We start from the raw sequence: 12,899 nt of genomic DNA on the forward strand, positions 1-12,899 counted from the left end.
GTAGGTGTGTATGATTATTTTCATATGAAATCTTTTGTTTCTCTTGGAGTTAATTGCCTCATTTTTTCACTAGTTTAGTTTTCTATTTGTTCATGACCAATATTTTTCATGCTTTAGCGGGTCTGACAGATGCCATCCATATTTATTCTGTGGAAGACTTCCTCCTGTAATTCTCTGTCCTCCTCAACCACACATCAACTGGGAGCTCTCTAGTCTTTTTGTATGGTTACCAGACATTGCCTCTCCATCATCATTCCTTTGTCTCCCTTTTTCTTGGTTTACGCTATTCATTTCAGCAAAGAATATTCTCTAATAGCTTCTGAAGAAAGGGTACTTGAGTAGTTACTGGTTTTTTTGTTTGTTTTTTGTGTGTTTTTTTTGAAGTACTGTCAGTTTACAATATGTCAGTTTCTGGTATACAGCATAATGTTTCAGTCATACGTGTACATACATATATTCGTTCTCTATTCTCTTTCATTATAGGTTACTACAAGATATCAAATGTAGTTCCCTGTGCTATACAGTATAAACTTGTTTATCTGTTTTATATATACCAGTCAGTATCTGCAAATCTTGAACTCCCGATTTATCCATTCCCACCCCTTTCCCCCCAGGTAACCATAAGTGTGTTTACTATGTCTATGAGTCTGTTTCTGTTTTGTAAGTAAGTTCATTTGTGTCTTTTTTTTTAAATAGATTCCACATATGAGTGATATCATATGGTACTTTTCTTTCTCTTTTTGGCTTACTTCACTTAGAATGATGATCTCCAGGTCTATCCAAGTTGCTGCAAATGACATTATTGTATTCTTTTTATGGCTGAGTAGTATTCCATTGTATTAATACACCACGACTTTATCCAGTCATCTGTCGACGGACATTTAGATTACTTCCATGTCTTGGCTATTGTACATAATGCTGCTATGAATGTTGGGGTGCATGTATCTTTTTGAATTAGAGTTCCCTTGGGATATATGCTCAGGAGTGGGATTGCTGGATCATCTGGTAAGTCTGTTTTTAGTTTTTTGAAGAATCTCCATACTGCTTTCCATAATGGCTGCACCAAACTACATTCCCACCAACAGTGTAGGAGGTTCCCTTTTCTCCACACTCTCTTCAGCATTTATTCTTTGTGGAGAAGTTACTATTTGTTGAGTCCTTGTATTATCATTTTGCTGGGTAGAGAATTTTAACTTGAAAACATTTTTTACTCAGTGTTTTTAAGGCATCTTTTTTTTGTTTTCTGGTTTCTAATATTGCTATTGAGAATTCCCATGCCATCCTGACTCCTGAACCTTTAGAATGACATAGTCTTTCCCTCTGGATGCATTTAGTATCTTGTCTTTATTTCTGGTTGTCTTAATGTGAAATTTTTGAAGTTCTTGGGCTGGACATTTAGTGAGTATATTAAATAAGATGATTCATTTTCTTCTACTCTTGGAATCTGTCTTACATTTTACCTTTGATGATTTCCTCTCCTCCATTTTATCTGGTATCTTTGGAATTCCTGTTAGGCTTGGACTCAGAAGATCCTCCTCTGAAGTTTCCCAAGTTTACACAAATAATGATAGATATGACTTTTCCAAAGTTGTTTCATATCCTTCTATCCTGAAATTGAAAAACCACCAGGCAGTCATTATTGTTTTGACAACAATGCTTGAGATTCAGATGGAGAAATAGGAGTAATGTTACAATCATGGTTTTCCTCTGACCACCTCTGAAAACACCCTAAATAAAATGATCTGTTCTACTTTTTTTGTAGGGGGATTAGGTTTACTTATTCATTCATTTTTTAATGGAAGTACTGGTGCTTGAACCCAGGACCTCTTGCATGCTAAGCATGCACTCTACCACTGAGCTATACCCTCCTCCCTGACCTTTTCTAGTTTAATAGACATCAAAGGGAGCATAGTTAAGTATGAGGCCATTGACAACTGGGTGAGATTTCACCCCTGCATTTTTCCCTTCTGCTCATTAGCTCTGTGATTATGGCTGAGTCATTGAAATTTCCCTGTTCCTTAGTTTTCTTATTTATAAAGTGGGTATAATAACAGAATGTACTTTATAGTATTATGAGCATTCAATGAATTAATACATGGGAATATCATAGAAATGTTCAAGGCAGAGTTAATCAGAAATTTTAGGAATTCTCATGATGATAGTGACAGGATCTATAGGTTTTTAGTAATCCTTGTTTCTGAAATAGGGCTGATGTTCATCTTTCTGTCACGTGCAGTTTAATAAATGACTATGAAGAAAAGCCTCCCCAAATGACAAGAGTAATAATTCTGATTGCCACGTCTGCCTGCCCAGAGAGGCCCGACTTCAGGCACACCGATCTAGGTGTTTATTTGCGTCGTAAAGTCTCTGCCTTCTCCCCTGCAGATGGCAGGAACCAAACACCACTGTGGGCTTCCCAGCCTGGAAGATGGTGGGCCTGCAGAGAAGTAGTCAGTATGATTTTTCATGAACAGAGTCTGAGAATGGGAATAATCATGTGATAGTGTGATGGGATGTTGATGATTTCCAAAGCTAAGTTGTTTTTACAATAAATGAGAGAAAGAATAAATAAAAGAAGTACCCAGAATTTCAAGCACAGGGGATAGAGAAAGAGAAAAAAGCCAATAGCTGAGAAGGCAAATAAGCCGGGTTAAATGCTCCACCTAGGACCCTAAGTTTTTATCATAATGTAGCTTTTGACTTGCTTTGGTATTTCTTGTTTATATCCCATCCAGTCTTCTGTGTAATTTTGTTATTGCTTTGAGGCAGATTTACATTTCAGCCCGTGTGTAATAACTGAGACAGAACGGAAGAGTGGAATCCGCTGAGTGGTAGGTGAGTGTCCGCTTCCAGCAGGAGGCAGCAGGAGGCAGCTTCTGAGTCTGTTGTCTTTTGCTCATCAGGAATGATGTTCCCGACTTTCAGCGACATCCACTTGGCCCCCTTTTCTGACGAACAGCTCTACATGGAACACTACTCCAGAGCCAACTTTTGGTAAGGTTCTCTTCTCTCTTCCCCTCCATTTCCTTCAGAGTCATATACTGGGAGCGGGGCCATCCTGTGCACTGTAGGGCGTTTAGCAGCATTCCTGATGTGTACCTACTCCGTGCCTCTAGCACCTCCCCCCCCCAGCCGTGGCAACCAAAAATGTCTCCAGACCTTGCCGAAGACCCCCTTGAAGGGCAGAATCACCCCCTGTTGAGAACTACTGAAACAGGCAAATAAGGGAGCTGCTCAGGCAATAACAAACATCGAGAAGACTGCCCTGATGCTGAAAGAACAACCTCCTCCCCTTGCCTGCCGTCCCTCCTTCTCCTCTTTCTCCATCCATTCCACTGGCCCGAGGCTATGGCTTGTGCTAGAATGTGCCTTTGTCAGAGAACTCGTTGATGTAAATGAGTTCATCAGTTTTTTTCAGAGCTTTCCTACTAATTAGCTGTTGGCTTTGGGGGCAGTTCACTTTACCCCCTGAGAAGTGGTTTCTTAATTTGTAAAATGAGAACTGACACAAAAATCCCTGCCAGTTTGAAACCACCATTCCTTCTGGCATTCTTTTCTGAGACTAGTTTTGACAAAAAAGAGGGAAGGAGAATGACCATATTGGAGTCTCTGATTTCCAGGGCTTCCTCTATGTAGTACCATCCCTTGGTGAAGGGGCAGCAAGCAGGAAGTGCTTTGGTTTCCTAGGTTACAAAGTTCTACCAGGAATGGGATCAAATGGTTATGGTTTTTCTTTCTCCCAAATTTTTTCTTAAAAAATAGGCTTTCTCACCATAGATTTTACAGCATTTCATGACTTCTGCTCAATCTGTAATTTTGAAACTACAAGCCACAGACTTTCCAGTGGGGGCCAGTGGTCTCTTAGTGAGTGGGGGGTGGGAGGTGGCAATGAGATCATGTAAGGTCATGCTGACCCCAAATGTTTCTATTTTAAATGGAGAGGTTGGAGAGGTAGGAATTTCAAGCGGCGGAGTATGCCAGACTGGTGGGGGAGGTAGGCTGTCCAGGCAGTTTTTGTGTGGCCTCCCAGCCGTACCATCTGTTGCCATCTTATTAATACCAGTGGAGTGGCTGGCTCCCATCAAACATACAAACATGCTGCTAATTATTCCATCAAAAACCAAATAACAACTTGTTTTATACCTCACTTCCCCGGTCAGCCACCACTCATCTCTTTAAGTCCTTTGCAGTGAAATTCCTCAAAAGGGTTGTCTGTATTCAGTAGTCTCCAACTCTCCCACTTCCATTTCTGCCAAAACCACTTTTACAAGGGTCACCAGTGCCCTGACCTCCACATGGCTAAATCCAGTGATCAGTTTTCACTTCTCAGCTGATTTAACTCCCAGCGTTTGAGCAGCTTTTGAAACACTTATTTCCCTCCCGTTCTTTTTAATTCTTCTTGTGCTTCACTAGTCACTTTCTCAACCAGTCTTTCTCTGGTTGTTACTTGTTTCCTTTACCTCTTAGTATTGAAGCGCCCCCAGGATGCAGTCTTTGGACCTCTTCTCTGTCCACGGAACTCCCTTCATGTGCTCACCCATCCACATAGTTCAGATACGACCTATATTCTAACGGTTTCCAAGTGTATCTCTCCCCTCGGACGTGTCCTGTGAACTCCATATCCAGCTGCCTCCTGGACATCCACCCTTAGAGAGACTTACCACGTCCAAAACTCAACTCCTGATCTCCCCACTCCCACCCCAGACCCACTCTACTCACAGTCTTTCCACCATAGTTGCTGACAGATTTATCCTCCTAGTCATGCAGGCTCTAAATCCTGAAGGCCTTCTTTCTTTGTCCTCCGTTTCTAATCCATCAAGAAAGTATGTTGGTTTTCCTTTCAAAATACATTTGACCCTTGAACAACGTAGGTCTGAACTGTGTGAGTCCACTTAAATGTGGATTTTTTTTAGTTAAGTATGTACTAAATCTGGATGTGGGACCACAGATACAGAGGGCTGACTGTAAAGTTAGCGAGGATTTTTGATTGTGCAGACACTGGGAGCTCCAACACCACCCCCTACCCCCGGGTTGATCAAGGACCACCTGTATATCCAGAGTCTGACCAGTTCTCCCTGAATGTACTGTTTCCTCTTGATCTCAACACTGTCATCTCTCACCTCAGTTACTGCAGTAGCTTCTTACCCTGTCTATTCCCAACATCCCCACAGCCTTGCAGCAGGTTCTACATAGGCTGGCTCCTCATTTCCTACTGCCGTGTTCACTCAGCTTCAGACACCAGGCTCCCTTGCTGATCCTCAGACATGTCTGACGTGCTCCCACCTTAGGGCCTTGCATTTGCTGAGCCTCCTCCTGTGGAATACTCTTCCCTCCATATTCACATGGCTAACTCCTTCCTCTCCATCAAGTCTTTGTTAAATGCCACGTTCTCAGTAAGACCTACCCTGACTACCGTATCATGAAGTGGCAGCTGTGCCGCCCAACTCCCAGTTCTGCTCTGTGCTTCCCCTCCAACACTTCTCCCTTCCTAAGAGATGTATAATTCCTTTATTTATTACTGTTTATTGTCTGTATCCTTCCTCATAGAATGGAAGCTCTCCAAGAGCTAGAATTCTGTCTCTTCTCACTACATCTTCCAAGTACCCAGAACAGTGTTTGCCGCATGGTAGGCCCTCAGTAAATATTTCTGAAGGAGTAGAAATTCCAGTCATCTCGAGCACGTATAGAAATAATTACCACCAAGATTTCAGTTGATATCTTTCCCATTTTCTAATTTTATAAACTTAGAATCATACCATATATACCATTTTTATAGCTTTTTTTAAGACCTTGTTGACATATTCTCATAGCTGTTGGATATTCTTTTAATGCGGAGTATTTCTTTTGTGGCTCTCTCATAATTTATTGACTCAGTCACTAATGCTGGGTATCAAATTATTTTAATTACTATTTTAATCTTACAAATTCTGTAAGAAACAGCACTAAGATACTGTTCCTATATACTATAAGAATACAGAATTTTATAGAATTCTACACCCTAAATTCTATAGGAAACAGTGCTAAAGTGAACATCCTATAGTAGAAATCTTATTGCGAATTCTGATTATTTCCTTACAATAAATTTCTAGAAGCAGAATCACTGGACCAAAAGGTGTGAAGAAGGAACTTTAAAAAAAATTATTCTTACACGTTGCCAAATTGCCCTGTAGAAAAGTTTTACCAATTAACACTTCCACCAGTGGTATATGAGACTGTCTGCTGAGTCTTGCCCATACGGGATATGTTTCGTTAAATGCCAGTTTGATTTGAAAAAAAAAATGGTGGCCAGTTTATTTTTAATCCATATTTCTTTGATAGCTGGTGTACTTAAGTGGTTTTATTTTTAGTCAACAAACACTCACAAAAATTTTTTTAATAACATAGTTATCAAAACTCACAGCCTTCACTCTGCTTCTAATTCCCTCCTTTTTAAGGAGGTTTCTGCATTGCCCTTTGTTGCACTGATCCAGGGAACAGGTGGTGACAGCTTGTGTGATTTCCGTTCGAAGAGGCAAAGAAGTGGAAGTGTTGGCTGAGAGGAGGGAGGGGGATGTAAAAATGAGTTTGGGTGTATTCTGAGTGAGTAAGCTGAGAGACAGAGGAACCACTAACAGGGTACAAAAATAAGATCACCAGGTACACTCTGTCATCAGTCCTGACCTGACTTTCCTGTCATCAACGTTTGACACCCTTGACTCTTCCCTTCATTGCCGGAGCCTAAACCTGGTTTTCCTCCTTTACTGGCCCCAGCTTCTCAGTCTCCTTTGCTGATTCTTCCTCATGACTCAAACCTTTAATGTTGGCTTGACTCCAGGTCGGTTCTTAGATGTCTTCCTTTTTCTGTTCGCGCGCACTCCCTTACTGATCTCATTCAGGTTCCTGCTGGTAATTTATGTCGTCTTTATGTTGACAGTTCCCATAGTTAGAACTCCAGTCCAGATCTCTCCCCGGAACCGTAGACTTTAGAGGCCCAACTGGCTGGTGACCGCTGGCCTTGGATGTCTGTTGGGCATCTTACATTTAACCCATCCAGAAGCAATCTGCTGATCTTCACCACCACCCCTGCCCACCCCTGCAGAAGAGAAACAAAAGCAAAACAAGCAAAACAAAAATCCCTGCTTCTCCTGCAGTCTTGAAATAGTCTCCTAACTTATTACCTCTTTTTAAACAACAACCAACATTATCTTGATAACATGTAATTAGATCACAGTCTTCTCCCACCCAAAACCCTCCATTGGCTTCCCATCACCTGCATAGTAAAAGCCAAAGTTAACGCAATAGACGGTAAGACTCTGTGTGAGCTAGTTCCACTCTGCCACCCATCTGACGTCATCTCCCGCTACTTGCCCTCTTGTTCTCTCCACTCTGGCCCCGCCGACTGCACTCCTTACTTCCCCTCCAGCATACCAGGCTTGCTCCCACCTCACTGCCATTCCCTCTGCCTGCAGCACAGATGTCCCTGTGGCTTGCTATCACCTCCTTCAGGTCTTAGCTCACATGTCATCTTCTCAGGGAGACTGTCTGTCGATTACAAATTGTGATCTCGCCCTCTGGAAGCCCTTATCCCACTTCTCCATTTTCCTCTTTCTTCATTTTCCTCTGTAGCATCCATTATCATCCACCACATTCTGTGTTCTTACTTATTTTATTTATTGGCCATCTCTGCCCGTGAGACTGCAGGTTCCATAAGAGTAGCTGTTTTGTTTACTGCTGTGTCCCCACCATTTAACCTCGCCAGTAATAATTGCTCAATACATTTTTGTTCACCAGAAGACAAATGCATTGACTTATGAGAATTCCTTGTATGTTAAGGATATTAAGGTAGTTGTATTTTCTACAGAATTTTCACTTCACCTTGTAACATTCTTTGTGATGGTTTTCACCAGAAAAGAAGTTAAGTTTTCATGTATGTAAATCTACCAAAATTTTCTTCTACAGTTTCTTTCTTTTCCATTATTTGGAAAAAGCCTACCCTGACCTTTTAAGTCTGGTGTTAACTTTCTCCTACTTCTTTTGTGCTTTACTTTTTCCATTTAACATTCTTTTCAAATGTACATTTAACTCTAAAATTCATTTCAGTTTACGTATGCAGTAAGCGTATAACTTTATTCTTTTTAAATAACCAGTCTTGAGGTGTTCTCTTGGTAGACAAGATTACTACATTCTGATGTTAGTAGCAGTCATCTACAAAATTAATAATTTCTTTTTCCTCCTTGATTAAGATTTCATGACCCTTATTAAGATTCTGAAAAATAGCTCCTGAGAGTAAAGTTCAGTCATGAAGAATCATCATTCTCAGCTGTAAAACTTCTGTATGTGATGCGTATTGCTGGCGTTACTGAAAGTAATTAGTTCAGGGTTTTCAAACTGAGGCCTTCAAATAGTTTTTAATGGATTCTCATATCAAGAAAAATATGTACATAGGATTGATTAAGAGAAGTAGCCAAATGCTCTCAAGAAGTTTGAGATGAACCTAGCGTACTGACTACAGTTACTGCGGCTGTAGAGCACACAAGCGTCGGCAAGCAAGTAGGCAGCCGTCAAAAGCTAGGCGGGTCAGACTCTGCAGCCAGACTGAGCGGTGTTTAATTCTTGGTTCTGTCCATTATCAACTGTAGAACCTTACTGAAGTTAATCTAATCTCCCTCAGACAGAAGTCCCTTACTTATAAACTAAAGATAACAGTCTTACCGAACTAGGGGTCGTGCGGGGAGTTTCAGTTTTAGGGAGGGGTCCTCTCCTTATACTTTGCCACCATAATAGCCCTTTCTTCACAGGCCAGTGTGCCGGTTCTGCAGCTGCTGAATGTCTCTATCCCAGTTGTCCATCCAGGGACTGGGGACGTAACCACAGCGTGGGTATAAACTCACTGGATGCCCTGTGTGGTGGACTTGGCCAAACCTTCCTTTGCTACCTCCATAAGCCCTTACCAACCAGAGATATTTTAAAATTTTCTCATGTCAGTATCAGTTCAGCCTTCTTATCTGACATTCCTCAGAAAAAATCTAGATACTCTCCTTCCTCCAACAGTTGCTTTACCACAGAAACCCAGGTCCCTCTGGAGAAGAATTGAAGAATGCTTACCATATGTTCCTATGGTGGCATTGCAGAGTCCTCCTTCAAGGGACCAGCTCCCCCTTCAGTCATGGGCCAGTGCTCTCTGGATCCATAAAGCAGATCTGGAGATTAGGTGAGGGACCTGGTCTTTCCACTGTGACAGCTGACATCATGCTCTCACCAGCTAGCAAGTTTTTGTGGTTGTTACAGAGGTTGAGCACTATCCTGGTCACTGTGCATCTCCTTCACCTGTCTGGTAACGGTAGGATCTGTTAGCAAGAACGGCGGAATCTCTCTGGGTCGCGGTATCCTGAGTGTCACTCTCGTGTTGCTGTCCGACCCAGTAATTATGTCATTCTTGCCTATGATGGTTAATTACTGCTTCCTTGCCCCCGACACTCTGAAATTGCATCCACATTGTGCTCATTCGGAGTGCAACTTAGCGGCAGCATCATCTGTCACCATCTTTGATGGACTGAGGACAGCCACTCTAAGCATGTCAGAAATGCCTCTGCTCTCTCACTGGCTTGTTCCCTGTTACCTTCATGAAAGGAGCGTTTCCTGGATTTTGCCTGAGAACAGTCAGGTGGAACATTCCTAGGTCTTCCATTGTAAATCCATCTAGCATTGCCACCTCTCTGAGCCTTTGGACCCCTTCTTCAACACTGTGCTGCAGGCGCTCTGGAATCCCCACCTCATTAACTGCAGGCCATCATGATGACCGAGCTTCAGAGCGGCAGCCCAGCAGACCGAGAGGACTGGTGTCTTGCTAGAACGCTGAATCGTGGGAGTGCCCCTGCCAGCAAATGGTACCCTCTCCTGACATGTTCTCCCCTCCTCCCCCTATTTCCCTGGTTCTTACCGGAAAACATTCACCAGCTTCTGCAGCTGTTCCGTTGTCAGTTATCTCCTCCTGGAATAGGGACTGTGCCTACTGCTCGGGCTGTGCTGGAGGGGCCAGCCTGACAGCAGTGAGGGACCATGGGTCTGGAGGCGATGGGCAGTAGGAAGCATATCTGGAGGAGAATACAATTATCTTCAGGACAGGTTGTTGCGCAGTCTTCAGGCAAAGGGAAGCTGTTCTCCTCTGACGAGACAGATGAGAGTTCTGCTTCTGCCGGCCTGGAGGATTCAGGGGAGCTGGGAAGGTGTTATCAGTACTCTGCCGTCCTCACCCCGCTGCCTCAATCCCAGGTCTCAGGGCACAGCTCCTTCCCTGTCAGGGACCAACTGTGATACGTGAGACCTGTCAGGGTCGCACACCCGATGTCCTTTGCAGTTACTTTACTGTTACTGCTCTACTGTCTTGTTAGGGGCGGGGAGATGGGGAAGTTCCAGTTTCAAGAATATGGCTTTTGCCCATCAGATTCTGTACCTGGTTTTCAGCACAGAAAGCCTCGGAGCACCAAGGAGACAGGAATTCCCGTAAATTCTGCTCAGGAAGCTGTCTGGGTTTCACACTGTGTCTTAAGCTGGGAGTTGGCTGCTCTGAGATTATAATTTTCTTTTTGCAAAGCTTCCAGTACTATTGACAGAAGCGTGCCTATTCCTCAGTCCATACAATTATCATCACCCCAAAACCTCAAGCATACAGTTACCATGTAGCCCAATCCTTCACTTTCTATCTTTATCACTTGCTAATTAACTACCAGCGAGACTGTTAGTAATTGTGGTGAAACTGCGTGCTGAAAGTTTTCACTCCCTGCTCACCGGTAGCAGTGAGAATTGTGTTGTCATCACACTGGTGAGTGATGCCGTCTTGACGGTCTACCTTCAAGAGCCACACCCATGTTGATTACCGTAGCCTGGGTTCCACATGAATCAGGGCCTTAGGCAAAACTTATGTGCTACTTGTTGAAGGAGTGCAACCCCAGTGAAACAAGAATGAGGAGAAACAAGAGTGAGGCAGAGAAGGAGGGAGAGCTAATGCAAAAGTGCATAACTGAGCTGAGTGCCATGTGGTATCAAACACCAAGAGATTTGCTTGATCCCTCAGGACCATCTTTAAGAGGTCAAGTGAGCTACATCTCAAGACACTTTATACAGAGGATGAGAGAGAAGTGAATTTACCCACCAGCCCTTACCTCCCCACAGGCGAACTGTCCCTCTCCTAACAATAAGTAGCCTGCCCTTAGGGGTTTGCACGTGCATGGACGCCAGGGGGGGTCATGGCACCTGCTGCCCCACAGTCCGCATGGATGTCCGGTGGGGGAGGGCGGGGAGAGCACGCGGTGCAGGTCTGAGGTGAGAAGCTGCTGGAATGTCCTCATTTAGGGTCGGATGAGCCCACACCTTGACACAGCGGGTCAAGGACACGTGGCTGAGGATTCCAGAGACAGGGTAAGATTAGGAGGATCTGAGGTGACCCTTAAAAGGTGATGTGCCACTTAAAGAACCAAAAGACATTTCCCAGTCTCCTTTTCAGGGCACTGTGAGTGGGTGGTGTGTATCCATCATGCTTGACAGAGGCAGAGCCAGCCGAACGACATCAGGGATGCCAGCGGTAGATGGCAGGTAGTCACTTGCTCTTTACTGAAATCGGAAATCTGGGCTGGCAAAGGACAAGGGAAGGTGAATACAAGCAGCAGAATTCTGCCAAAGGCAATGCGAGCTCCCTTCCTACACCTTTCCACTCTGACTCTGCAAAATACTTTCCTGACCATGGTGTCGCTGAGAAATACGCTGTTTTTAAGAGAATGCATTCAACTGAATGGACAAGCTGCTAAATGCTACTGTGAAGGTGCTGCATGGTTTGTTCAGTTTGACCCCCAAAAGGAAATGTCTACTAGAGGTCCTTTCGGCACAACTACAGGTTTAGGCCTTCTAGTCTTTCCCAAAAAGGTATTTGGCCCTGACAGTCACTGGTCCGTAGAAAAGCCATGTGGACCAAATAAGAACATTTCAGATTATCATGAGACACAACCAGATTTTTGTTGGAAGCCAAATGTATGCACAGAGTATTGCAGAGGACTTTCGCAGGAATACTGCCACGACCAACACAGTCATGTTTGAACTTTCATGTGCTGCTGTCCTTATTTCATTTATATTTCAGTGACTCCTGGGACATAATCTTCTTTCAGCTACACAATATTTCTTCTTGATGGTTCCTCTGCTTCTCTTTTATGTCTGTAGCTCTTGAATTCATCTGGCTTTTACTCGTGAGATAAGCCTCAATTTCTGTATTCATCTTCCTTATGTAACCTATGCCAGACTCGTAGTTCTTTCACAGGATTCTGCTGCTGGGCCCATACACGTCCAGATCTGCGTCGCCAGGGATGCACTATTTCAAAGATATTTCTGGATCCTCTGGCATCAGAGCTGCTCTTTTCCAGACAGAATTACCAAGTCCAACAGACATCAGCATCACCATCCCCTGGCCTAGTTCTAGACAGTCTGGGCTAAAGCAGTTTAGTTCAGTATCCACAGACTTAGGATTCCCCTGAATTAGGCAAAACTATTCAGAATTACAATCATATCACATAAACAAGTGGATTCTTATTTTATTAACTGTTTTCTTTTTAGTTAAAACACTTACGGTTTTAGGTTACGAAAAAGGATGAAAATGACTTAAGTAAAAGAATTTCTTGACTAATGTATCTGAAAAGCCCAAGAGTCAGTTCAGCTTCTCAGGCACAAATGGATTCCAGGGCACAGACACTCATTGGGTCCAGGTCTCTCTATCCCTCAGCTCAGCTCTTTCCTGGATAGGGCTCATGGCAGCAATGTTTCCAGCAAATCCAGGCTTACAGACTCTTCTCCTTTGCAACAACAGTTTGAACAAAAGTCTTAGACTTGACTCTCTTTCAGTCAGATGCTTAACCCTGGGTTAAGCAAGGCCAGGG

At 43.4% G+C, this 12,899-nt stretch overlaps 1 protein-coding gene across 2 annotated transcripts in view; it reads left to right on the top strand.

Annotated features, from left to right (window-relative positions):
* The window catches only part of LOC102528441 (histone-arginine methyltransferase CARM1-like), a 274,834-nt gene that overhangs the window by 236,428 nt on the left and 25,507 nt on the right, over window positions 1-12,899 (top strand). For both annotated transcript variants that reach the window (XM_072959540.1, XM_015242609.3), the window contains exon 7: window positions 2,904-2,994. In XM_072959540.1, coding sequence (XP_072815641.1) covers window positions 2,904-2,994 — 91 coding nt within the window. The remainder of the gene's footprint in view (window positions 1-2,903; window positions 2,995-12,899) is intronic.

Source organism: Vicugna pacos, chromosome 4 (genome assembly GCF_048564905.1).
Source record: "Vicugna pacos chromosome 4, VicPac4, whole genome shotgun sequence".
In the NCBI taxonomy this organism is placed as follows: domain Eukaryota; kingdom Metazoa; phylum Chordata; class Mammalia; order Artiodactyla; family Camelidae; genus Vicugna; species Vicugna pacos.